Source organism: Triturus cristatus, chromosome 5_1 (genome assembly GCF_964204655.1).
Source record: "Triturus cristatus chromosome 5_1, aTriCri1.1, whole genome shotgun sequence".
Classification (NCBI taxonomy): Eukaryota; Metazoa; Chordata; class Amphibia; order Caudata; family Salamandridae; genus Triturus; species Triturus cristatus.
Window position 1 is genome coordinate 367,732,462 of NC_140587.1, and position 27,568 is coordinate 367,760,029.

At 40.5% G+C, this 27,568-nt stretch overlaps 1 protein-coding gene across 1 annotated transcript in view; it reads right to left on the reverse strand.

The window, feature by feature from the left end:
- Positions 1–27,568, reverse strand: part of LOC146830898 (fibrocystin-L-like) — a 1,500,901-nt gene that overhangs the window by 422,683 nt on the left and 1,050,650 nt on the right. Inside the window, exons 50-53 of the mRNA XM_085605087.1 lie at positions 24,120–24,256; positions 19,784–20,810; positions 5,061–5,249; positions 1,324–1,475 (exon numbers count right to left, since the gene is read on the reverse strand). Coding sequence (XP_085461213.1) covers positions 1,324–1,475; positions 5,061–5,249; positions 19,784–20,810; positions 24,120–24,256 — 1,505 coding nt within the window. The remainder of the gene's footprint in view (positions 1–1,323; positions 1,476–5,060; positions 5,250–19,783; positions 20,811–24,119; positions 24,257–27,568) is intronic.

Here is a 27,568-nt window from a genome sequence, read left to right on the forward strand (position 1 = left end):
GTAATATTTTGTTACCATACATAACATTACCCACATGATGTGCATGGCTGAAGGCCATGGACGGCGTGGGATCATAGACAGGGCCAGCACCAATCCCATGCGTACTGCCAACCTTGTGCATGCTGTGGGGTTGGCCACAGGGTCAGGCCTCTAGTGGTCAACTAGGGCTGGGGCTACCCAAACACAACCAAAACCTAAACCGTGCGCACGGTTGACTACGTGATGTTTAAATATAAAGGGTGTCATTCTAAGTAAGGCAGACTTACTGACTTTGGCACTGGGTCAGAACAACAAAAAATAAAAAATGGGACGATTAGCTTTATGAAGGGGTCATGATATCATCATGCACCCAAAATGTGATGGGAGGATGCTTGCAATGAGTCTAACCACTGACAATTGCTCAGCATAGCATTCTAACCCATTGTTCTTTTGCCCACCAGGCCACCAAGATTAGACCCAGCCATATGCAAATTAATCTTGACCCTGCTCTAATAGTAATAGTCCAGACTATGGGTGGGAGGCATAATGAGAATGTTCTCGGTTAGAAAGTATGGAGTGAAACTTGGGGTCTCCTGCCTTAATACGCCTGAGCAAACTGTTTCCTAGTCCCTTTATCTAAGGTGAGAAAGTGGATGAGACTGCTATGATAGAAGATGATAGACTTAGAAAGTCATGCTAGTTCCAGCCTCACAGCTGCCTTATCTTTGTAATTCTTTAGACCTTAATATCTGCATTTAAAGATATATACCTTAGTCTTATGTTTGTGCCCCATTACTGCATTGGTAAAACATAAATGACATTACAAACAATTACTTCCAACATCTCCTACATGAACACACAATTTACATAATATGTAATAGCGTTTAACTGTTTCAAGATATAGCAAATAAGAATCACGGTAACCAAGTTTTAACTACATTAAAATATATGCAGAGTTTTTCTTTCTAAATATTCAACATAAAGGCAAAGGATACACCCAAGTCAAACATGGATACAGAGAGTACAATACACACCTCTTGTAGAACTAAAGTAAGCAAACTACTACTATTTGAAATGCTAAAGATTTGCTCATTTACCTTATTGAGTTTAACAAAATGTAAGAATATACTGAAGGGGATATCTAAATATTTAAAAAACAAGAACATATAAAAAGAACTATAAATAAACATGAAAATAAATACAAGCATGTCAGTCAAGAAGTACACTGATGGATTTTCAGCACCTAATGTGAAATACAGACACAATTTGAAATGTATTTTCAGTATTTTCCTAAAATGTTTAATAGTGTTGAATGGAAACTATAGACATGTTTTAGTCGGCTACCTTAAATCCATAGAATGTAGCAGTATATGTTGTGCCTGTGAAGAAGTCTGCATCATGAAAATACCAGTTGAAAGAATTTGTGTTTGGGAGCAAAGCCATCCAGCCGGGCTCATGAGTCAGGCGTTTCATCAGATAAGGAACAGTACTCACACCTATAAGACACAACACAAGACAGCATCATAAAACTGGCACGTATACGTTGATAAGAATACAAGTATAGTAAGTCCCAGGTGGAGCCCCTTATTATGAGTGAGTTGGGAAAATGTTCACTCCAACTCCCGTTGGCTCAGACCTCAGTATTATGGGTACTTTATTACAACTGGTATTTACCAGGTGTGATAAAATCTACCCCCTCAGATAATGTCAGCAGCTAACATCTAACAGAACTTAACAGGGGAAAAAATGCCTAGTAATTTAAATGACATGCACATTTTAGTAGAGTGAACGGCAAAATACCTATGTAATGCACAATATTTGAAGGCAAAACATGTAGTAGGCATACAATTAGCAAATCAGGTGGTATCCGATTTTATCAGGTGCAAAGTTAAATACCATCACTTTGGGTACATTTTTATGAGGGGCTAAGTGCTCCAAAATAACTCAGGATATCTGTTTTCAGTGCAGACCCATGTTTCATCCCACACAAATAAGACATGAGTGTTCTGGGAAAAAAGTTATGGGTAGAGTTTTTGAATGATGCTTGTTTGGCAATATTTTTATTACTAAAGTGAGTTGTGCTAGTAGTATTTGGCCTATGTAAATTTGTGTAGTTAGCAGCTGGATCTTGGACAGCCTATGGTGGAGACATAGATTATTCTTAGGTTGCTACGTGTGCCATGGAAGGGTATCTGTGAGCTCACCACATAGTATTTTCCAGGGGAAGCACCCTTAATAAACTTTTCAGAGTGTATGCATGCCACTGGATCCCACAACGCATCCATAGTTAGTACTGCATGGACCTAGGATGGAAATGCCTGAAGTGGAGGGAGCTACCTCTTTGTGTCAAGAGCTCACCCCTTTCTGATCTATTGATATGTTCAGCAACCCTAGGAGAGCAACAGAGTGATGTTGATGCATCTGTGTTCATAATCATTGATTTACTGGCTGAACTTGGATTTTGACTGCTCATGTTTATTAGAGGTCATTGTTAGAAATTGGGTTACTGGTTGTCGGAGTATGCACCCTGTACAAGCAGGAACCACACTGCTAGTCAGGGTAAGCCAGAAACACACTTGGGGATTACATGTGCTCATCCTCGGGTTGCTTGGCATAGAGCAGTCGGGCAAATATAAAGAGGCAATGTGTAAAGTATTTGCGCAACACACACAGTAGCACAATAAATACACCACAAGAAGACTCCAAACAGTTTTGAAAAAATAGAACATATTCTGAACAAAACAAGATCAAAATGACAACAATCCAATGTATAGAAGTTAAGATATTGAATTTTAAAAGAATAAATGTAGTAAAGTGCTAAGAAGTAAATAGTGCTATTGGGGTTACTTTGAGTCGTGCTGAACTAGGGCAAAGTCAAAGTTCGGGCCGACCGCAAAGAAGCACTGGCCAGCTACAGGACCCAGCAGGCCCCTGGTAAACAAAGTATCCTTACTAGTCTCATCAACGAACTTCACCAAGAGATGCGTTGATGTGGGTTCTGATGTAGAGGGAAAGCATCAAACCTCACCATGCAAGGATGGCTATTTCTCCATGCAGTCAAGGGGATGTGTCAATCTCAGCATGCTGCTGCGGTGGCAATACACTGCACAAAGCTTTGCTCTCAGGAGGCAAAGCAATGGTTCCGATGCAATGCGCCGATTCTACTCCCACAGCTGGGTCGATGCATCAGTTCTTCTACTGGAAGGAGGTAGATGTGTAAAAATCCGGGTTAAAAGTATCTGGGCCACTTACAGTGAGCCAGGCACAGGAGCAGGGGTGGAGACTTTGATATCCCTGAGTATCAAATAACAGGAGGCAAGCAAACAATCCCTTGGAGATAACAAGGAAGGAAGGCAGAGTCCAGCTCTGCTTCAGCAAAGTCAGAGAGCAGCAAGGCAACAAAAAGAAAAGTAGGCCTTCCAGATCAGCAGTCCAATTGAGTCCTTTAAGCAGCACAGCAGCTCCTCTATCAGAATATCAATTACAAGTCCAGTAGTCTCTGATTTGATGGGGTCAGAGACCTACTACAAAAGAGAATTTGATGTGGGGGGTGACTTCAAAGCAGCCCTCTGAAGTGCACGTCTCACTTTCTTCCCAGCCCTGATTGCCAGGCTATCTATGGAGTAAATCAACCCTTTGTGTGGGGACAAAAAACTACATATTCAAGTAAAGAGTTAGCCTCTTCTTTTCATTCTGCCCAGGCAAGGCCATCAGAATGCAGATGTATGTAGATGGATACTTAGACGTATCTATCTTTCCTGTGTTTGTGGCTGACTAGAGAAAATGCACAAAGTGTAGCTGACACACCCCAGACGTGTAATGGAAACAGAATGTCAAGCATACAGAGCAATAAATACAGAGAAATGTCCACTTTCTAATAGTGGCAATTCTAAAACAGTATTGTTAAATCCAGCTCCACAAGTAAGGAGGATTTATCCTTACCATGCCAAAGACATTAAACATGAAAGCGCTACTCCTCTCTGGTCAGGAATTACAGCTTGAAAGTGTATCAAGGAATTGCCAAAGCTAACCTAAAAGGGGTAGGCCTCACAGTATTAAAAAATGAACTTAGCTGTTTGTCACTATGAGGACATGCAAAACATAACAGCACATGTCCTACATTTTACTTACGTATCACCCTGCCCTTTGAGCTACCTAGGGCCTACCTTAGGGGTTACCTGTATGTAATAAAAGGGTAGTTTAAAGGCTTGGGAAGTATTTTTAAATGCCACATTGAAGTGGCAGTAAACTGCACACAATGGCACTGCAGTGGCAGGCCTGAGACAGGTTCGAAAGGCTACTTATGTGGGTGGCACAATCCGTGCTGCAGGCTCATTAGTAACATTTAACTTAAAGGCCCTGGGTATATAGTATACTACTTTACAAAGGACTTACAAGTAATTTAAGTATGTCAATCATGTGTACACCAATTACACACATGTTTATGGAAGAAGCCCATGCACTTTAGCACTGATTAACAATTGCAAAGTACTCCGAGTCCTAAGGCTAACAAAAACATTCAGCAAAATGTAGAGGCAAAAAGCAGAACAATTGGGGAAAGACCATCCTAAAGACGCCGGGTCTAACAGTTATCATTGCCCACATTAAACCTGGTACTGATTTAAGTAGTTTTCACTGTTTTACCATGTGCGACTTCTCAAAGCCAGGTAAACATAAACTGATATTGGGGTCCACAAACCCATCTGTAAAACAGAGTTACACAGAGACTGGTTTCTGAAGAGATGAAAGATTTAAAAAATGGATATAGATTGTGATGAACAGTTGTCTTTACCATCAAGGAAAAGCAGCCACTTATTCTCTAGAAATACTGAGGCATCCTTAAGAAGCATCCTATATGGGTAGATGTGAAAGGAGCATGGTTATGCATTTCTTGGGTATTCAGGTACTTTGCACTAATTGAATTGGGTGCAAAGTACCTCGAAAGGATCTTTGGCTGGATGAGAGCAGTCAAAACATTTTAAATTTGTAAAATACATATTTCAGTTTATGTGGACAATGCTAGGTATGCTTGCATAGGAATGGGTTGTGTTGATTTTATGAAAATAAATAAACTATAATACCATAAGCGTTGGAAAGAATTACATCCCGTCCAGTAAACGAATATGAAGGATTGTTGAAAGCCACACGATGAAAAGTGACTGATGAATTGCAGATAGAACCATCAAAGCCAAAACTCCACTCTGCGCTTTGGCTACATTCTGAGGGATTCAGAAGAGGACTTCTTGGAACTACTTTACCACCAGCAGCACCTGCAAAAAACACATATGCCTTACATTAGACAAACATTAGATGTGCCACTCCACATCAGTACCACAGTTAGTGTGATTACCTCCCCACATACACATATAACATGGACACCACAATGTTTTAAACTAGACACAACCTGCATTATGAGGTGTAGGGTGCACAATAAAACTGTCACTCATACACACAGCCATTCATCAATACAGCCACTGATATATCCACTCATATAGCCATACAGACACTCACACACCACCACTCACACAAAGAGTTACTCAAACACCTAGTCCGTCTCCCCAAGAATCAACCACTCTGCCATTTACTCACCTAAACAGTTATACATACACACCACCTCACTTATTCATACAGATAGTACCATATACTTACTCTCTTCTACAATTACTGACATAAGCACACACTTATCCATGCGGACACTGTCACAATCACTCACTGTCACATTTAGTCACAAATATACTCCAATACTCACATATAGGATATATATGTGCTATGCTTAACCGGTGTCAGAGCTGCGTTCAATGCCTGACCGGTTATTCGGAAAGGTAGAGCTTTTGGTATTCTTTTTAATTGCTGCTGCTATATTCTAGCTTTGCCCTGGTAGCGTGGGGGTTGTTTTGCACATTGCACTTTTACTCTTCTTGATTGGGGCGGTCATATTGGGGAGGCTGAAGTTTGCGGTCCAGACATCTCACGCTGCCTATAAAAGAGGCATGCTGACGCGGACGCGCCGCTGGCGCGCCGAAGGTGCACCTAAGGCAAGCCCATCTGCGCCCGTCCGCACTCGGACCAGGCTCAGGGCAAGCCCCCCTGTCCGTAGATCCCCAGATATAAGGAGGTATACTAAACAGGAGTTATTGGGGCTTATACCAGGAGGTCGTTTTCGGAGATGTCCCAGGTTCTCGGTGGAACAAGGAGTCAATCGACCAGGTGGGGTGTGTGACACTTGTGGCTTACAGCTGCTTACCCTTCTCGATCAACCAGCCAGTGGTTCTCTCAATACACCCCCTTCTAATCCTTTTTATCATACTAGACCCATTAAATGTGTTCTTTTTAACTCCAGGTCCTTAGTTAAACATAGTACTGAATGCGCACTTCTTTTAGATGAACACAATATCAAAGTTGCATTCATTACGGAAGCCTGGACAGATCAAGCCTCGGGGCCTGACCTGGTGAAAGCCATGCTTCCTGGTTTTTCGTTCTACTCCTTAGATAGACCAGTGAGGAAAGGGGGGGTTTAGCCGTCATATATCATAACACTTTGAATGCAGTTTTCCATCCTGCATCTAATACTTTCTGTAAAGTACTTTCTTTCAACATCAATGCTCAGGGTTTTGGTATCTTTAAGGGGGTGCTTCTTTATCATCCGCCTGGCCCTAGACTGGGGTTTTTGGCAGCCTGCTTGAAGATGGTATGAGGTTAAGTTCTTTCACGGTACTCGGTGATTTCAATTTCTATCTTGAGGATCCTAATGATTCGGACACCATCTGCTTGAATAGACTAATGGAAACAGGGGAACTCAAGCAGCTTGTTTTGGGTCCCACACATCTTAAAGGACACACCTTAGATGGGATATTCTCTAACAACTCTCATATATCTTTTTCTGAGGTATTCCCTCTGGCCTGGTCTGACCACAGTGCTATAATTTTTGAGTTGAGGGAGCCATTAGACCCTATTTCGAATAGGGCCCAGTTGAAGACATTGGAAAAAAGGGCGTGGGAAAATGTAGAGGGTTCACAACTAGAGGAGGCACTGACGAGTACCTAACCTCTTCCCACTTCTGAGATTGATAAAGCCGCTAAGGCCTATACAGATTGGATAGACTCAGCTTGTAAATCACAAAATGGACTCCTAAACGAGCTCATCCTTCGGCTCCGTGGAACTCTGATAAGCTCAAGCAGCAGAAGCTGGCCTGCAAAAAACTAGAGCGAATCTGGAGAAGCGGTTACAACATCATGGACAAAATAAACTATAAGCATAGTCTTAAATTCTATAAAGAGATGTTGTTGGATACAAAAAAGAGCTTCTTTTCTAGTAAAATCCTTCTTGCAAGATCAAACCCCAAAGAGCTTTTTAAAACATTAAAACATGTAACCTCGCTTAACGTTATTAAAAAGGATAGCAGAACTGTGTGAAACTCTGGCCACCTTTTTTCTTCAAAAAGTTGAAGGTATTTTCTCTACTTTTTCTCTGGATTGGTATGAAGTAGGTTTACTTCCTGGGAATTCTATTAAAAAAGAACCCGATCCCGGATTAGTTTTTACTCAGTTTTCACCTCTTAGGCTGGAAGAAACTGTTAAACTCCTTAGCTCTGCTCGATCAGGCTACCCCATTGATCCCTGGCCAGTTTCAATACTTAAATTGCTTCCGGAAATCATTTGTTCCGTCTTAAGCCCTCTGATTAAAATCATTTTCTCGACTGGGATTTTTCCGTTAGACTGGAAAAAGGCGTCTATTCTACCTCTTTAAAAAAAAACACCTTAGACCCTCATGATCCTGGCAGCTATCGACCTATTTCTCGGCTTCCGTTGCCCGCAAAAATTATAGCGAAAGCCATGAACATTCAACTTAGCTCCTACTGTAATAACAATAATGTTTTTTACAAGACTCAATATGGCTTTAGAGTGAATCACAGTACGGTGCTTGCTCTAATTAAATCATGTGAAGAGATAAGGGAGGCTCTTGACTGTAGTGGGAAGGCTATTTTGATAATGTTGGATTTGTCGGTAGCTTTCGACACGGTCCATCATAGGGTATTGATGGATCGGCTGTCTGGGGTTGGTGGGGTTGCTTGGAAACTCCTTCAATCCTTTCTAGCCAATAGAACCCAAACTGTCGACCTGGATAACCATAAATCAAGGCCGTTTCGCCTCCCGTGTGGGGTCCCTCAGGGGTCCTCACTGAGCCCCACCCTTTTTAATATTTATGTGATTCCGTTAGCTGCATTGATGAAATCTTTTGGTTTCCAGTTAACCTCATATGCTGACGATACACAGATCATTCTATCCATCACAAACGGTCATGAAAAGGAGGCTGGAGCTCACTTCCATGATTGTATGCAAGCCATAGTAGGTTGGATGGGTTAAAATTGTTTAAAGCTGAATTCAAGCAAGACTGAGGTGATTGTATTTGGTAACAACCCGCATATTTGGACCCCGGATTGGTGGCCCTCAGAGTTGGAAAATCAGCCTACTCCAACTCTTAAAGTAAAAAACTTAGGGGTGATTGTGGAGAATAGATTGACTTTTAATGATCACATAAGTTCAATAGTTTCCTCCTGCTTTCTGATTCTGCGAAGTTTGAGGAAAATTAAACCCTTTCTCTCTCAAACTGACTTTAGGACGGTAGTTACAGTCCTTGTTATGTCACGCCTAGACTACTGTAATGGCATTTATCTGAATGCCCAAAGTCAACATCTTAATAGGCTTCAGATAGCTCAGAATACAGCTGCCAGGCTTCTGACAGGCACACCGAAGTTTGTTTCTGTAAAAAGAGAGTTAACTCGGCTTCATTGGCTCCCGGAGAAGCAAAGAGTTCGTTTTAAGGCCTTATGTGTAGCATTTAAGGCTTTCAATGGTATTGGCCCTGACCATTTGAGGCAAAAATTCAAATGGTATGCCCCGACCAGGACCCTGCGGTCTCAAGGAGCAAAACATTTTCAGATTTAGCTTCTATGGAAACAAGGAAGACTAAACCTGGGGTTACCACTCCATAACACAGAATACCATACCACATAATTACTCTCCATAACACACAATTCCACTCTACATAATTCCTATACACTAAATACCACATACTTTCTATCCACATAATTTCACTGCACAACATACCACATAATTTCACTACACATAACATACATCCACTCCCCTCCCAAAAAACATTAGTAAAAAACTTTTACATTTACAACACCAATAGCTCTTACTCTTGCAAATGCAAGACCTATTCCATTGCAAATTAATCTTTAACTGGTAGTCGCGTTTGCAGAGTGGTGAAGAAAGGGGACAGGGACTCTGACCAGCACTCAGTAATTCCACTGCGTAGGACTTACAGGAGGTACCAGGAGGACTTCTTGGCCACCAAAGTCCCTCAGGAGTAAAGTGGACTTCATCCCACAACCAGTACTGTGCCAGGAGATGTATTTGTGAGGTGGTGGAGAAAGGTGAGCATGGCCTCCAAAGACTTCTTAGCAATCCTATTGTCTGGGACTTACTGGAGGTAACAGGAGGTTGAACCTGGGGGGCCAACTACCCCTCCTATTACCTCAATTAAGTCCCACACAGCAGGATTGCTAAGTTCTCATAGCAGGCCATGCTCCCTTTCCCCACCACTCAGCAAACACACTTCCTGGCGCTCTCTTGGATGTGGAGTAAAGTCCCCTTTACTGCTGGGGGACCCTAGGGGCCGACTAGCCTACCTGATATCTCCAGTATGCCACATATAGTGGGATTGCTGACATGTGGACAGAGGCCACGCCCCCTTTCTCCATCACTCTGCAAAAGTTCCTCCTGGTGCATTCTGGTTTGGGGGATTAAGTCCCCTTGAAGCCTGAGGGTGTCTGGGGGCCAACTAGCCCCCCAGGTACCTCCAGTAAGCCCCAGACAGCTGGATTGCTGAGAGTGGTCTGAGGCCATGCCCCTTTTTACACCACTCTGCAAACGCGCCTCCTGGTGCACTGCTGTTAGACAATGAGGTCCTCTTGTGTCCTGAGGACCTCAGGACTAAAGTGGACTTCATCGCCGAGCAGCAGTGCACCAGGAGGTGCGTTTGCAGAGTGGTGCAGGGAGGGGGCGGGGCCTCCAGCGAGATGGCAGCTTTTAATTTTTTTAGTGATAATAGGGGCTGTGTGGCCCTCCTTCTCTTAACATTTTATGGGCGCTGGGAACCCCATCCCCCAGGGCCTGAGCCATTTTTAAAAACAATAGTTTGAAAAAAATGGGAAGGGGGCTGTGTTGCCCCCTTCCTGAGGCTGATTTCGGCCCCGGGGACCCGATCCCACGGGGCCGGCCCTCACGTTGGTGGCGGCGGGGGGAGCCTCAATGGCCCTGCAGTCCTAGCCGGTTCCCCGCCTCTGTGGGACCCGGCATTGCTTTTGGACAGCCCCCCCTTGTCCAAAAGCAATTCTGCTTTGCTTTGTGGTAGTGAGAGTAGGTTTCTTGCTCTTGCTTCCACAAAGCAAAGCAGAGTTTACAATGCTCTCTGCAATCTTCAATGTCCTGGGAGTGGGTATCTCGGGACATTGCTGGAGCCGGCCCTGGGGGGGTGGCGGACCTCAGGGCCATCTAGGGCCCCAGGAGGGGGCCGCACGGCCCCCCTACTAACATTTCAAAGCCTTGGGGAGGTGGGGGTCCACAGGACCGGGGATCCGCAATGGACACCTGCCTTTAAATAAAGTGTTTCCTGGGCAGGTGGTGGTCCCTGGGGCAGTGTGGGGGGCAGGAGCCCCCCATACTTCTTAATTTACATTGAAGCGCTGAGGAGGTGGCGGTCCCAGGGGCTTGGGGGGCCCACAAGACCCCCCACATAATGAATCTAATGCCCCGGGGAGGTGGCGGTTCCCAAGGCAGCATGGGGGGCACGAGCCTCCCAATGCCTTTTATTATAAAGCCCCGGGGAGGTGGCAGTCCCCATGGCTGCGGGGTGTGCATGCCCCCGCATATTATTAATAAAACCCTGGGGAGGTGGTGGTCCCCAGGGCTGTAGTGGCCACGCATATATTTATGCGCATTGCCCCCGGGACATGGCCCACCTGGTGGCTCATTAAAATAAAGCGCGGGAGCCCGCCAAATCTTTTTTTTTAATTCTTCTTTTGGGCCTGGGGGTTCCTGTGGGATCCCTGGCCAGGCCGAGGGGTCAGGGTGTTTCTACCTTGTCCCCTTTTCTTTAAAAAAAACAATTGTGTTCCTTTTTGCTTGTGACTCGGTTTTACCGAGCTACAAGATGGCTGCCAACACTTCTTTGGTTTGAAATGTTGGCAGCCAATCAAAATCAAGTTTGTGATTGTGAGGGTTCGCAAATCCTCCTTGGTCACTAGATTTCTATATTTTCTATTTTTACATTTCTCAGGAAGTACTGAACTGATTTACACCATTTGAAGCAAAGAGTGCACTCTGAACCAAGAGCTACCTCTCTGCCAAATTTGGTGTAATTCCGTTCAGCACTTCGGGCTGTAGCCGGGACAAAAGTTCCTATTTAAATTAACATAGAGAAAATGCGTTTTGGGACCCCCCTTTTTTCTCGGCCCCTGCTTGACGAATAATCCCAAAACTTTCAAGACAGAAGCTGAACGGAGCAGGCCATTAGTTCTGAAAATTTTGTGAAGATTCTTCTAACGGCAAATCAAAAAACACTTTTCCTATGGAAACTAGGTCCTAACTATAACTACCTAAAAATATATATATATATAACCAAAAAAGGACAGCTCCTAACTGAATCTACCACATGATCACCTACTTATGGAGCCTACGGTACATAGGAATGACCAGTAGAAAGATTAAATTAAGAATATCCGAACACCGCAGGAACATTAGATGTAATCGCAACACAACAAAAATGACAGATCATTTTATATAAATAGGTCATACCACAAATGAGCTAAAATGGGTCATCATCAAACAATTGGAGACAACCAAAAATAACCGACACAACAGACTTCTTTGAAAAAGAACAAAGATGTGTGTATAGACTTTCTAAATACAAAAAAGGAATTAATGACAACATTCCCTGGAACACACCGAACACTAGATAAAAAAGTACACTTATGATGGTCAAGCTGGCACATCGGGTTTTCCACATATCCCCTAATCGGGTGCTGAACTTTTAAATACCAGGGAGATGCGTATCCCCTGATACCAATGGAAAAAACACTGCCCACATCAATAATATATTTTTCACCAGATATTGATACCTTAGCTTCCCCTGATACTAATGGAAGGGGCTATTTGAGAATTTCCCCCTATTGTTTTCAGCTATTCACAAAAGCGAAGGATCGATTTTTTTATCCTGTCTGCTTCCCTTTAAACTTTAGTAGACATATATTTATTTTTTACCTTTGACAAATGCTTTTTAAAGTAATTTTGACCAGAACTGATTAGGTCAATTATAATCCCTTATGGGGCTTTTACATTAGCTCCTGTTGTCATTTCAACCCACACCTAAGGGGATAACAAAAAGCCTTTCGGGAGGTTCGTCCCAAGGGACGAATCAGATTCTGCCTGTCCATGTCAGCATGCCACTGTGCACACATGACGGGAAGTCCGAGCACTCTGGCCGGGTCTTACTTAACCAAGGCAACGTGGATACCAGATTATCCCTGGGATCTTAGCGTTGGTCTAAAATAAGTTGCAGACACGGCCGGCTGACTTTGACGAAGTAAGTGATAATGAGCCAATCGGGCAACTTTCTGCTCTTGCGGTTCAAGTGACCGTCTGTTGGTTAATCCTTTGCTAACTCTTTCCTTCTTCGATCCTTAGCGTGTGACTATAGGTGCCGCCCCTGCCGAGATCCTTACCATTTCGCTAATTGCTGAATACTGTTAGATACCAGTGAAACCTTCCTCATTGAGCCATTCTTTTGAGTTTTTAAATTGAATTGTCTTTCCAAAACTAGACAACTAGTGATCACACCTTTTATAGAGTCAAAGTAAGGCATTGACCGCTACATATAGGGCCGCTTCCTAAGTTTGGAAGCAATTTGAATTGATTTTGCTCACTCAATAATTTACCATAGGAATTCACACTGTATGGTATATATGCACTCATATGGTCTCGGACTTATTTGAAAGAAGGGACATAAAAAAAGAGATGCATGAATCATACATGCTCCATCACTTTCCAGGCTGGCCTTTTATTTTGGAGACAAGGGTACTTAGTATCCCGGACGCTTGGTTTTAGTCTGTAGGTCAACCCCATTGATATGGGACAGGAAAATTATGTACCCCGATATATTCAGTCCAATGATTGTAATTTCTTATGCTTTTAATTAGTAATAGCTCGCTCCTATTTAAACACTTTGAGATAGACAAATTATTATACTTTTTATACCCTGACCTAATTATTATGTCTCCTACATCTTCAACTAAGGGATGGCATCATAATGTTTTCAAGATCAATTAAAAAATTAAGGAGTATAGATAAAGTTTGTGATCATTACTTTTACATTCTTTTTATTCTGATTAGGGGCCTGAATATGGTCATGCACACAGACATTCTGCTAAAATAGGAACCAATTTGAAATAGAGCTAGCCACCTCTGAAGTCCAAATCAAAGCCGAAAAGGTATTATAAACAGCATTATTCCCAGTTAAAAACTAGCTCACTATTATAAACAGAATAGATAAAGGTATTTAATATGGTTTCATGAGTTTTAAAGAGAAACAATAAATCAACAATGGAAAGAATGGCCACTCACTAGAAGACCTGGGCTGTGCAATCCTTGCACATGCTTTTTGAGGTACTCGTAGCCAGTCCGACATCACTTAGCTTATTATCCATCAAGGGGCCATTATGCTATCTCTCAGTGTTGTTCTTTTTTTCACTTGAAGGTGACTCTTTTAATCCCTGTGCTGGGACAGTAGTCTCCGCGTTGAATGAGAATAGGAATTTCACTATTAAATTCAGCACAAATGATATATTGTTTTTTTTGGATCTATTCTTGGGTCATCTGAGTGGCCATCACTTTCTGATTTCTTGAGCACTATTCGCATCTAGAAGGGGGCACCGAGTCAACGTGTCACACCAAGGATGTGTATCTTTTTAATACTTAATGTAGATCTTGTTATTGTAGGACAATCAATTTATTCAGCAGGCAAATTAATTCCAGACTATATTGTTGTCTATTTTTCATTTAGTAGCAACTGTGATGGAGTCCTGACGAAGGCCTATGCCGAAAAGCACATAGTATGTCAACAAGACGCCAGTCTCCACATATTATCATAATGAAGGATGGTTTATACATTTTGAGTATATGAATAGTTGTTTCACAAACTGCCAATCATTTGCTTATTAATATGATGGATGATTTTAAAGATGATGCTTATTTGATCATAGCTACTATGTAAACCTGTTTGAAAGCAACATAGAAGAAAAATATGACAACTGTATGTTTTTGGACATTGATTTCCAGAGTATAAAGAAAATGTGTATATCAATTCAAACAAAAGGTTAACGATATGCTGTATGTTGTCTAAAACTATTTGTAAGTTATTTGGATATATATTTTTGTAAATTATTTTTTAAAAAGAATGTACGTTCTCAAGTAAAAAAAGTGAAAAAATAAATTAAGTATACACCATGACAGTTTGCGTTCGAATCTAAAAATAATGTTACTCTAATGAATGTTTTGTATTAATGTGCCTGCTTTTTCACTATAACCACCGTGCCCATGTGTTTGTTCCCCCATAGTTGAATCATACATGCTACTATTTTCACTGGTGATTTGTAGACGAACACTGACTTGGCTTTTGTGTGATGGTCGGTATGACACTGAGATGGGTGTAACTGAACAAAACTGGATCCGTCTACAATTTGCTCTCTGTCTATCATTGTACCAATCTTATTTTTATTCTTTCAGAAACAGCGTACTATGTTAAAACCGCGAGTCTTTGGTTAGCTATTAATAAGTACACTCACACCACTGGTCTTGAAAAAAAAAACAGCAAACATAACATAAAGGGTTGGAACATGTAGACTGAAACCACGGATGTTTGAGATCAATTTAATCCCCCCAAAAATATACCTTTATTTTTACCTTGCTCAAGGATCCCATTATTAACATATTATTTTTTCCAGGTTTGGAGGGGGATCCTTGAGACAATTTTTGAAAAACTCACTTCTCACCACTCTGCACTATGAACACATGCTCCACTGTAATCAGGCATTGAATCACATCTGGGATGCACTCAGCGTCAAAGGTGGTAACCCGATGATGAAGCATGCCACCAACTAGGTTGGTGGTTGAGGGTTCTTCTAAAAAACCTAAGAGTTTTCCCAAAAATACTAAACAAGTTTCTCATATTTTCATTGGAAAGCAGCTTTTACATCACATGCAGTACAATGTATTCGATTACAATGCGGTCGTTACAACGACCCCATTGATACACTGCTAACCATTAAAACGCAAATCGTTTCTACGACTTGTTGTAGGGGGTGCTCTAAACTAAGGAGCAGTATAATTTACTACTCCAACACCTTCCCTACTGTTGCGCACGCAGGAGTTCAAATAGTAAATGATACTATTCCTAAGTCCAGCACGCCCCCTTCAGCAAGTCGTAGAAACGACTTGCGATGTAATGGTATGTGTTTTAACAACGCGGTTGTTGTAAGGACCGCGTTGTAATTGCATGCATTGTACCGCATGTAACATCGCATTTTCATTTTCTGTACTTTCTGTATGTGGTAGATTCAGTTAGTAGCTGTAATTTTTTGCTCATACATGAATTTTACAGGGGATAGGGACAGGTTCCATTTAACCCTTTCTCTCTTCTTCTTGATTATATATATTTTCTAGTAAATAATTTCTTAAGTTTTTAAATTGCAACACAACATTGTACCTACTATAGGAATGAACTGCAACTCATCTCACAGACTTCAAAATCCATAATGCACTAATCAGGATGCATGAAACAAAAGCCAATCAGGGCAATCTCCTAATAAAAGGATACCGGAAATTAGATGATTCTCAATGCATGTTTCTGCCCATGAAGAAGAGGAGTTGCCTCGAAACACGTCGGCCATGAGAAATATGCATGGCATCTTGAGACAGGCAGCAGCGAGTTGACAAATACTAGATGGTGGGGGCACGGTCGAGTGACCTTTCAATGCTTAGAGCATCTTTGGACAACATAACGATTTACACGGCTGCTCGACGTGGAAAGGAGCACCATTTCTGAAAAAGGAAAGGCTGTGAAGCTGAATGTTAAACTCCGTGCAGTACCGTGTCCCAGCGTTTAATTAAACCAGCCTCAAGGATGTCAAACCTACTAAGGTGAATAAATACGTTTTTAAATTGCAACACGACATTGTACCTACTATAGGAATGAACTGCAACTCATCTCACAGACTTCAACATCCATAATGCACTAATCAGGATTCACCAAGCAAAAGCCAATCAGGGCAATCTCCTAATAAAAGGATACCAGAAATTAGATGATTCTCAATGCGTGTTTCTGCCCATGAAGAAGAGGCGTTGCCTCGAAATGCGTCGACCATGAGAAAAATGCATGGCATCTTGAGACAGGCAGCAGTGAGGTGACGAATACCAGATGGTGAGGGCATGGTCGAGTGACCTTTCAATGCTTAGAAAATTGGACAACATATATATACATATACATATATATATATATATATATATATATATATATATATATATATATATATATATTCACTGAAAAAACCATAGGTTTCACACATGTTATAGTTAGCGGAAATTTTACTGATAAAAAACCAATGAAATTCCCCCGTTATAGTTACTGCAGGCAACTATAACTCACGCGACCGCAATCCTCTGCTGATGCTAATACTGTATTTAGACACTTATTTGCCCATGTCTTCTTCCATACATTTTTAGCTATACATATATTACAAATATTTTTTTTTCATAAAGACACATATGTCATCAGCAGATACTGCTGCCTGTCTCAAGATGCCATGCATTTTTCTCATGGCCGACGTGTTTCGAGGCAACTCCTCTTCTTCATGGGCAGAAACATGCATTGAGAATCATCTAATTTCCGGTATCCTTTTATTAGGAGATTGCCCTGATTGGCTTTTGTTTCATGCATCCTGATTAGTGCATTATGGATTTTGAAGTCTGTGAGATGAGTTGCAGTTCATTCCTATAGTAGGTACAATGTTGTGTTGCAATTTAAAAACTTAAGAAATTATTTACTAGAAAATATATATAATCAACATGGAGGACATATGATGCACTTCGTTTTGAAAGGTAATATTTTAATTTTTCGTATATTTTATAAGCCATGCACAAATGGTGCCCTTCGGGCACCATTTGCACACGGGGTGGAGAGAGTGTGGATAATTTTTTTTTTTATTTTTTTTTTTTTAAATTTTAGTTTTTTTCAGCTGTGATAAGCCATGAACAATTGATGGCCTTCGGCCACCTATTGCACACGGGGTGCAGAGAGTGTGGATGATGTTTTTTTTTTAAAATTATTTTTTACCGTACACGTACGGTAAGCGTAATCGGCGAAATTACCGAAAAAAAAATAAATCCGTTTTTGGCCTTGGAGGATCTTTGGGGACTCCCTCAACATGCCTATGTGTGTGGGAGCTGTCTAAACAGCCCCTTTACATGTTTTTGGGCTTTAAATTTTAAAAATCGCTCTCAGTGCGAGAGAGAAAATGGCGGCCGCAGCTTCCTGGTTTCGGCCGATTCGAATGTTTACTAAGATCTAAGAGCCAATCAGAATCGCGCTCGCGCACGCCACCGTACGCGTACGGTAAGCGTACCGTAAGCGCACCGTAAGCTGGCTCAGATATATATTGATTTAAAGGCTATTTTCACAGAATCTACTGAACAGATTTACACCAAACCTACAAAAGGCACTTCCTTGACCTGAGGACTACCTCTCTGCCAAATTTCTAGTAATTCTGTTCAGCCGTTCGGGCTGTAGCCCTGTCTAAAGGTCCTATGGAAAAATGCATGGGAAAAACGCGTTTTGGGACCCCCTTTTATCTCAGCCCCCGCTTGACGAATCCCCCCGAGACTTTCAGGGTAGGAGCGGAGCGTAGCGCCCCACCTATTTTGAAAAATTCGCGAGGATTCGTCGACCGGCGCAAAAGTTATTCAAAATAGAATGTTGCGGATTTCCTATGGAAACGTGGTCCTAACTATAATAAAATGCATGAATAACTATTTGGATTACGGGACTCCGGGATCCTTTTTCTCCTTATGCACAGTAGAACAACAAACAAGATTGTATTTCCATATCCAAGGTGTAGTTTTGATCAAAAGATAACATGTTTTAGTAACAGAAAGGCCACCATACGAGTGAGGTGAACAAATGGGAAAGGAGATTTAGCGATAGTAACGGAGACATATAAAAAGGAAAATATGAAGTCATGTATAGATTGGTTGGACACTATATATATATATATATAAATTATTACTTAAGTAACTCCCCCAATCCCCTACAAACCTAACAGCCTGCAAATAACATATAATGAAAATAACTCATTAGATAATAACTATCAATCATATAATTACATACAATGTATTATATAATTCATAATTATTGCTAACTAATTACCTTCCCATCCTATCCCCCTATAAAGCTAACATCCCACTGCAACACTATAGATTACTATAAAAAATTAAAAACTAAATTTTGAATCACTTCAAATTACAAGCTATATTTAAAGAAATTACCTGTATATATACAATAGTAACACATACATTTAACATATCAACTAAAATACATTCTAGCCACTATATTATTGAAAACAATTTGGGTGGCTGGACCGTCGCCCGCTATCACGTCAGTCAGGAGAACACTGACAAGCAGGTTGTGACCCAACTGCCCAATTAGTATAAGACCGCCGTGCTCGAGGTCGAAAAGTGCTATTTTACATTGCAGCTTGTGCTGCAGCCCAGGAAAAGGTCCGTAGCACAAGCTGCAGTGTGAAAGAGCACTTTGTGCACATCCATGCACCGTGTGTCAGGCACCATGTGGTGCCTTGCACACGGTGCATGAATATGCATGGGGGCATGAAAAGGCTGTCCGAAAGGGACATTGTAATCCCTATGGCGGTGCCTGTGCAGGTACCACCTTCATGCTAGGGATACGATGCCGACCGCCGCCCAAACAGGATCTTGTCAGAGGCGGCAGTCTTTCCCCTCGACCTCTGTAGTCTAATGGCATTCATCACAAAGCGGCAGACTGACCGAAAGCATGTCTTTCGGTGGGAACACTACTGACAGCCTGTCGAAGGCTGTCCCACCGACGTAGTTATCGGGTCCTTAGATACTATTTAAAATGGTATTACATCAAAAAACACTACTCTTGTCAACTATATTTGTGCATCTCAATATTTGTGTATCACGATATTTATCTTCCAATATTTATGCCTTCTAATATTTTTAAATTTATATTTTGCCCACCGTGCCAAGTTCCACCTCTCCTATCTTTTCTATGCAGAGATCTCCACCAAGGTGGTGGTGATCTCAACATGTGAAAGTTTATTATTTGAAGTAAATGTTGGAGGGACGAGGGAAAGTGACTGGAAAATGGGGAAGATTTACTGCTGAGAGGGGTTTAGGGGAAATTCAAGGACAGGTTTACAGTTGAACATGCTAAAACAACACACACATCCACAAAAGAGTAAGACCATGCCTATTCATGAAGTATACCACAGACATAATTGAGTTAAAATATACCACAATTCCTCATTTCTTCTCAAAACGAGAGCGTCATGAGTACCTCAAATTACCAGCTGGCACATTGTCTGTGTGGTGCCATTAAGCTTTAAGGGGATAAAATGTCTATATAGATGTAGCACTGAGTTAAAGACAATTACCTGTAAGCGATCCGTCAACATCAATCAGAACAACTTCATGCTCCCATCTGAATCCAGCCTTGTTACTTGTGTTAACAAACTGGATCCCATCAAACTTTGCACTCCAGCCACCGCATCTGTCTGTACACACCCCAACTACAGAAGTCACACCAATTGCAGCACAGTTGCGATCAAAATTTATGAAGTTTGTTGAAGAAACTGTAAGTCCTTCATCGAAAGGCAGAATAATGCCTCTGGAAGAGCAGTATGTAGAACCCAGTCCAAGTTCATCCAAATACCCAACTATGGTGGCATTCGTTATGACAGGTCCATTGGTCTCCCCCCATCCTGCAACATAGTTGAGAAGTATTCTCTTAGTCTCTATGCCAGCATTTTCATTGTTCACCATTAGAAAATTCCGGAAATGAAGAGCACCACCATTGACCCATTCAGCTCCTTTTTGGCAATTCCAGGTTGTCAATGAATCAAATATGGCAGACTGTGGAGTATAAGAATAGCAGTTGCCTCCCTGTGTGGGGAAATAAGACTCAAAGATCCAAATGCCATACCATCCCTGGGAGTGGACAGTGTTGTTATAGAACTCTCCAAGAGGAATCTGCTTTGGGCAGATATTTGAGTCAAAGGATGGGTTATCTGGGTGGTCATGCATTCTGTACCAGAAACCAAAGTGGGTTCCGCCCACTGCAGCATTGTGCCTGATTGTATTGTTTGGATTGGTCACCCAAAATGCAGCTGGAGTAATATCATCATTCAGAAGACTGGTGCTCTGCCTGACGAACACTGCGAGGTTGTACTGCAAAATATTGCCATGCTCTATTCCATCTTCTATGAAAAAAGCTCCTCCCATGATATCATATATCACATTATTCTCCACAAGAAGATGGTGTGTGTTGTGAATGCTCACAGCCCTGTTGTAGGTCTGATGAATTGCACATCCTCTCACGTAAGATGTAAATTGCATATCACCCATCAGATGCCAGTGTATGGGGTACCTTCCCAATCTAAATGCTTGACCAGCATGAAACACCTGCAAAAAGGAAAAAAATGTGTCACCGTAAATCGAATAGGATTGGATATTTGAAACACATGATAAACCATGACCTCCTTTTGTAGGCCTCTAGCACATTTAAATATATAATTTTAGGGACTTATCAAGTCAATACTAAACTTAAGACATGGAGAATTGAATTGCTTATCAGTTGAATCTATAAACAAAGGATTCAGTGTCTTACAATATACACAAACCTTTGATCTACAAAATGTCCCTAAATTGCTGATACAGCATTATAGTTTTCTGCAAAGGGCAGTGCCAGTTGATGATGGCCCTCTGGCCAAGTTAGAGGCCTGAGCTGCATGAAAAGGTGAAGGTTTACAATGAGTGAGAGGTGCCTTTAATTACCGATGTACCCTGAGGCAAAAAGGCAATAATCATATTAGAACCTTCAACCTACTGAGTGTAGAATGGTCTAAATTAACTGTAAGAAAGAGAAAGGCAGAGCTTCAAGTGTTAAATCAGAACGTCTATACCAGCCGTTCTTGATCCTCTGCCACTTTATTGTTTTCAATGGAGATCTCAATATCACAATGCTTAAATGAATCATTACTGCACTAAGACTATTATCCACCTCCACAAAAACAGGGAGAAATGAGGAACAGATGTTGGAACTCATTTTACTAACTAGGGAAATAAGAGGCTTTATACTTGTGCAGAGCTACTCCAACCTTTTCAGAAGCAGCAAGGGAAGGAGCTTAGACAGCTGTGTCTGTCCAGATGTCTCAGAAAAACAACGTCTGAAGAGGCTGAAGGCATGCAGCAGGAAAATGGAGCTGCTTTTTACACTAAAACATTCAGGAGAGCGGCAACTACTCTTCCCACAGCACTCCCTATTCAGGCCAGAGCTTGACCGCAGCACATTGAAGGGATGTTCAGGGACTTTAACCGTAGATATACCCAGCAAAGAGAGGATTCTGATCTGCTGGTCTGCTTCAACTGTTACACTCAAGAAAGATATATTATAGCAACTCTCCTCTCTGTAATACCTAAAACTCATCTTGGCCTTCCATGCCAGCCTTACAAACTGCAGCGAGGCTAATGTCAGGCACTAAACTCTCTGACCCTATTGTCATTACTCTCTCGAGGGTACCTATTGAATGTGAGAGTCTATTTAAATTTGGCCTCAATAGTATATATATTTCTCCAATTTGGAAACACAAAGTACCTGTTTAAAACATTTACATTTTCTGTAAAACAGTGCTCTCTATAAAGCTGAAACCCTTCTCTTGAAAGCCCTTTTAAAAGAATAGCATACTCACAGTCCTTTTCTGGAGGCACCATATAGGGACATATTTTTATTCTACATGAGATACAGACTAATCTTTAATTTGACATTTACAAAAATGATTGGAAATCAGCAACATTACCTGTATTTTTTGCATGATGTATTCTTGTGCTGATTCCGTAATCACTTTCACTACGTAAATCTGTCTTGATGGTGGCTAGCTGTTACCCACAATAGTATTAAATAATTTCTATTGTGAAGCTATTAGCTTAAAAGGCCTTTTCTGTATAGCATCTTTTGCAGCATTTGTAATAATATTTGCTGTTTGTTATGTATTTTAGCATAGGTGCTAAACAGAAAGGCTGTTGGCCATGCTGACTTGATTTATCTTTATGAAATTTGTCTTGGATTTTATACACAGGCACAATTATCACCTTGTATGCAACTGTTTCAGGATCATTTAATTCGTCCAGTTCATCACATCATTTAGAGCACTTCCCATCCCTTTTCACCAAACTTAAAACATCCAGTTACAATTTAATTTAGATTCACTTTTTTACCAGTCTGATCTGTTCTGAACCATTGTTGTGTGTATGCACTTGTGGCAATAGTTGTTTGAGGTCTAGTTATTCAGGGCTAAACCACATTGTTTTGTGCTGTTTCCACTCCCAAAGATCTCTGTGCTTTTTGTTTAATATAAGCAATGTGAATGAATTGCAAATGTGGTATGCTCTATATCAGTATCATCTATTTCAGCTCTTTGGCCTTTCGATTTCTAATCCCTGTCACTCTAAGTGATATCCCCATCTGTGCGATTTTGTTGTGCTGTGATTTCCATAATCTCAGCTGTTGTCCATCGTTTGAGGTCCGATAGCCATGCACTGACACCATGATGATGACTTGATTTTAAGCCAAGTAGCCCTGACTTATTCAGAGTAGATGTCATGCAACAGCGAGACCATGGATGTTATAGTTTTACATTTCCTCATGAGTTTACAACTGAAAATTTATTTGCCAATGAAGATGAACAAATACAAGCTACATGAAAAGAATGAAAACACACAACCATAATATTCTCTGCCACCACAACCTGATGATTTTAGGTTCCATGTGCATTGTCCATTGTTATAGAGATGATGCCAATTACACTAGATAAAATCATTTGTGTTATCATTACAACTATTTATTGGGTTTAAATGTTGTGTTTGTGCTAAAAACAAATCCCACAATCAGACACCCAAAAGTACATAACTCGGTAGCCAGAAGGCATCCCATTTAACTGCCGTTGAAGGATCTATATTGGCTCCTTGTTAGATTCAGGGTCAATATCATATCTTTACACAATATGTAAGGAGACATTTGGGAAATGCTCACTGGACCCGTTATTGTCTTCAGTTCACCGGATCCAACTACAATCCTTTAAGGGACTAAGGAATGTTGAAATCCTTGCAGTTCTAGGTACAATCATATACAGCATCCTTAGCCCATCACCTCCAATTTAGGAAATCCATAAAAATAGCAAAATGTATACAGCCTGTTAATTGAGTTTTGAATCTTCATGGGACCACCTGAAGAATTGCAGCTCTTGGTATAGCCTAATACTATGAGAATTAGATTTTTTTTATTCTCATCTGGAATGTCATGAGGAGACTGAGGAGCTGTGAAGCAGAGTGCAACCACTTAAAATATATATATATTATAAAGGGGCAGAATTATGATATTGATTATCCTTGGTGGGAATAGACTAATTGTTAGCATCCATAGGTTAAATAGTATTGGCAATTGCCTATGACTTGAAAATAACCAATTGTATAGACTCATATATAGATTAGGCACTTTATGAAGTCTAATTGAATATGAATTGTTAGTCTGCATATAACACAGAGCAGTCCAAACAACTACTGATGGCCAGCTACTTAAAAATGTGTTGTTCTTGAAAAGACAACGGAGTTTATAACAAGTTATGTAATAAATATTTGTTTTCTTTGAAAAAGAAAATTATTTTGGCATTATCACATTTCTAAAATCTTTTTAAAAAAATAGAGAAAGCAAAATACCTCTACATATTCAATCCTCCCAATTGCAAGTTGTTTGTTTGGTTGCGGCGCGTGGAACATGATGCAACCTCCAAACTGATCACTGCCAATTTCTTCACCAAAGTGCCCCTGGGTGCAGGTCTGTGTGGCAAACTCGCCTGTAAAAGTGTGACAACTTGTAAGCCAAGGCACTTTCTGGCATAAGTAAATCTGTTTAATCATCCAGCACATGAATATAATTGTTGTTGGGAGACAAGTGCAGTATAATAGTAGGACAGAGGTAAAGTGTACAGGCTGTAAGGACGACTTCAATCTAAATATTTGCAATTTTTGAAAGTGCTTTCTTTCCTCTTACCTATCTGTTTTCTTCCTTCTGTGTCCTATTCTGGAAGCTGCTGCTACTTTTAGGGTTGTCAAAGAAATAACAGCAATACATGGCATTTGTCATGAGACTGGCCCTATCTGCCTTAACTGGAAAATCCACATCTTCTAGTGCATTCTTTTGACTCCCCATTTTCATGTTTGTTTGGCTTTCAAGTTTGAAACTTATAATCTCCCTTTCAATACCCACTTTCTAGTCCGGATGACTATACTGCTTTATGTAATTTGGATCTTATTTTTCACTTCGGATACATATTTTGCACACAAATAATTAACTACCATAACCAAAGCTCCCTAGCGTAATACTACTCACAAAGTGAAAACGCAAATCACAAACCTATGTGGGGAGACCTCCATCACTGCCTCTCCTATCTTTCTGTTTGCCAAAGTGGCAGAGATCTCTATAAACACACGTATATATATATTTAAAGGGAATGTGGAGGAGCAAGGACAATAGCTGGACAATGGGGAATACTTACTACTAAATGGGATAGGCTTAGGGAAATTAAGAAGGGATTTAGGAAGAGAAACACTCATACAAGCACACATCCACAAAGTAAGAACATTCCTATTCACAAACTATATTTCTAGAGGTATAACAGCCCTACAGGTATCAAAATGTGTGTAAATAGTACTACACCCCTGCCTTGGAATAAGACAAACACCAGACTTAGTCACCCACAGGTACTGTCACACAATCCGAGAGAACAAAATGGAGTTGGCCATCATTTTATAACTTTTACGATTAGCTGAACCTTTAACTGTGTAAATTGTTGACTATGCCAGATTATGATCAAAATGAGGGCTCCTCATTGGGTAGATATAAATAAGCCTCAACATAGATTAACATGCTTCCTAGGGAAGCCCATCACTTCTTGCACTTATATCACTATTTTCTCACCTTAGATGCTTAAAATTATAATTATTTTCACATGCAACATATAGAATTTGCCAATTCTATTCTGATAATAATAATTATATCAATTCAGATTTGAAACTTTATAGTTTTTTTTTATCTATTTGCATTGTAGCCATAATATAATATAAATCTCAAATCACTATAGCTCAATCTTGATCTTACATTAATTATCAAATACTGTTAGTACAATAATGTCCTACAGGTACTACAGGGAGGATTATTTCTGCACCTATAGTGATTTGTTATCATCCTCAATGGGAATTGCGAAATAAATATAAGTACTATTAAAGTCATAAGTGACAAATAACTTGGTTATATATTGTCCTGCGGTATATAGTGGTATACAGTGGTAACTTTGCAGTATACCACAGTGCATTCTGATCACAAAACAGTATATCATTGGTTAATAGCTGAGTTTACAGAAATAAAATGCAGCCATATGGCTTTCAACACACTTTGGCTGTGCTCTGGTTAGGGACTTTGATATAGCAGGTTTTATAGCTGTTCCCTACCCATTCCCAATTTATTTAAGTGGTAATTATTGATTTTGTATATATTTTTAAATGATTTAACTCAGTACCTCACTATTGCCTATAAAGTACAGCAGTATTTATAGGAAAATGAAATGCTCTTATTTTAGCTACTGGAGAAACTTACATAAACTCTATGATAAAATATTTTGAGAAATGTTTTCTCTGAAACATGGTTTAATAAATCCCAGCAGAGAGTCAGAATTGGTCAGCGCAAAACTTTTCATGAAGAAGTAACTATAACCTTCATCATGCACTGCTTGTGACCTCACATATTACCCCACTCTTCTCAATGATGTCATGGAACATGTCCCATGACATCATTGAGAAGATCGCTGATGACATCTGAAATGACATCATTGATGACAACACTGTGCATGGTGACAATACTGTGTATTGTGGGTCATTAGTTATATTTTCTTGAAATACCTATTACAGGGGATTTTTTGTTTTTTTCAAGTTTAAAATGTTATGTTTAATCTGACATTTTCACCTAAATATCCGTCACTTTAAACTGTATTTTTTTCAGTGAATATAGATATATATACCTATATATGTATATACACATATATGTATATGTGTGTGTATATATTACCTACTGGCAGTCGCCAGTAGGTAGTTATAGATAGGACCTATTTTCCATAGGAAATCCGCAACATTCTATTTGGAATAACGTTGGCGCCGATTGACGAATCTTCGCGAAATTTTCCAAACTTTTGTCCAGCTCCGGTCTGCTCCTATTCTGAAAATTTCACGGTGATTCGTCAAGTGGAGGCCGAGAAAAAAGGGAGGTCCCAAAACGCATTTTCCCCATGCATTTTCCCATAGGACCTGTTAACGCAGCTACAGCCCGACCTGCTGAACAGAATTACACCAAATTTGGCAAAGAGGTAGTCCTCAGTTCAGACTCGTGCCTTTTGCTTAAATGGTGTAAATCCGTTCAGTAGTTCCTGAGAAAATTAGAGTTAAAAAGATAGATATAACTGGGCGGAGCCTAACCACACATCTCATCGTGAGATCTGATTGGCTGTCAGTACTTCATCCAAGAAGTGTTGGCAGCCATCTTGGGACCAATATACATGATAGCATCTCATTAAAAAGCATTGCAGTTAATAGAAGGTTTTAAGACTTTAGTTACATTATAAATCATTTGTTGATGGTACCACACTCATTTTAGGAATTGTGGTGTGTTCTAAGGTGATTTTACCATGTGAAAAAGCCTTCTGCTGTGATATCATGAATCATGTTTGAGCGAAAACTATTTTTTCATGCTTTTCCCACAGAGATTTGGAAGGTGATCTATAAGCTAAACTGAGAGCATATTTTCTGTAAATTCACATTATCTTTCTCAGTCATGTGAGAATGAAGTCTGACATTCTCAGTAAAACATGTACATCCAACAAAGGCAGAGACTGTCAGTTGATTCCTTTGTGTTCTACTGCAGCTTCCCAGAGTATTCTAAAGAACAACTAGAGCGCATATAGTCCTACTATGACAAACGTATGGCACAGCTGAAGCCATCTTGATTGGAATAAAGTGGTAACTCTTAAAACATTTAATTTAAAAAGGAACAACATGAGGGGGTTCATTTTGCCATAGAAAGTATGAATAGTGCCGCAGAAAGAAAAATTAGGGCACGT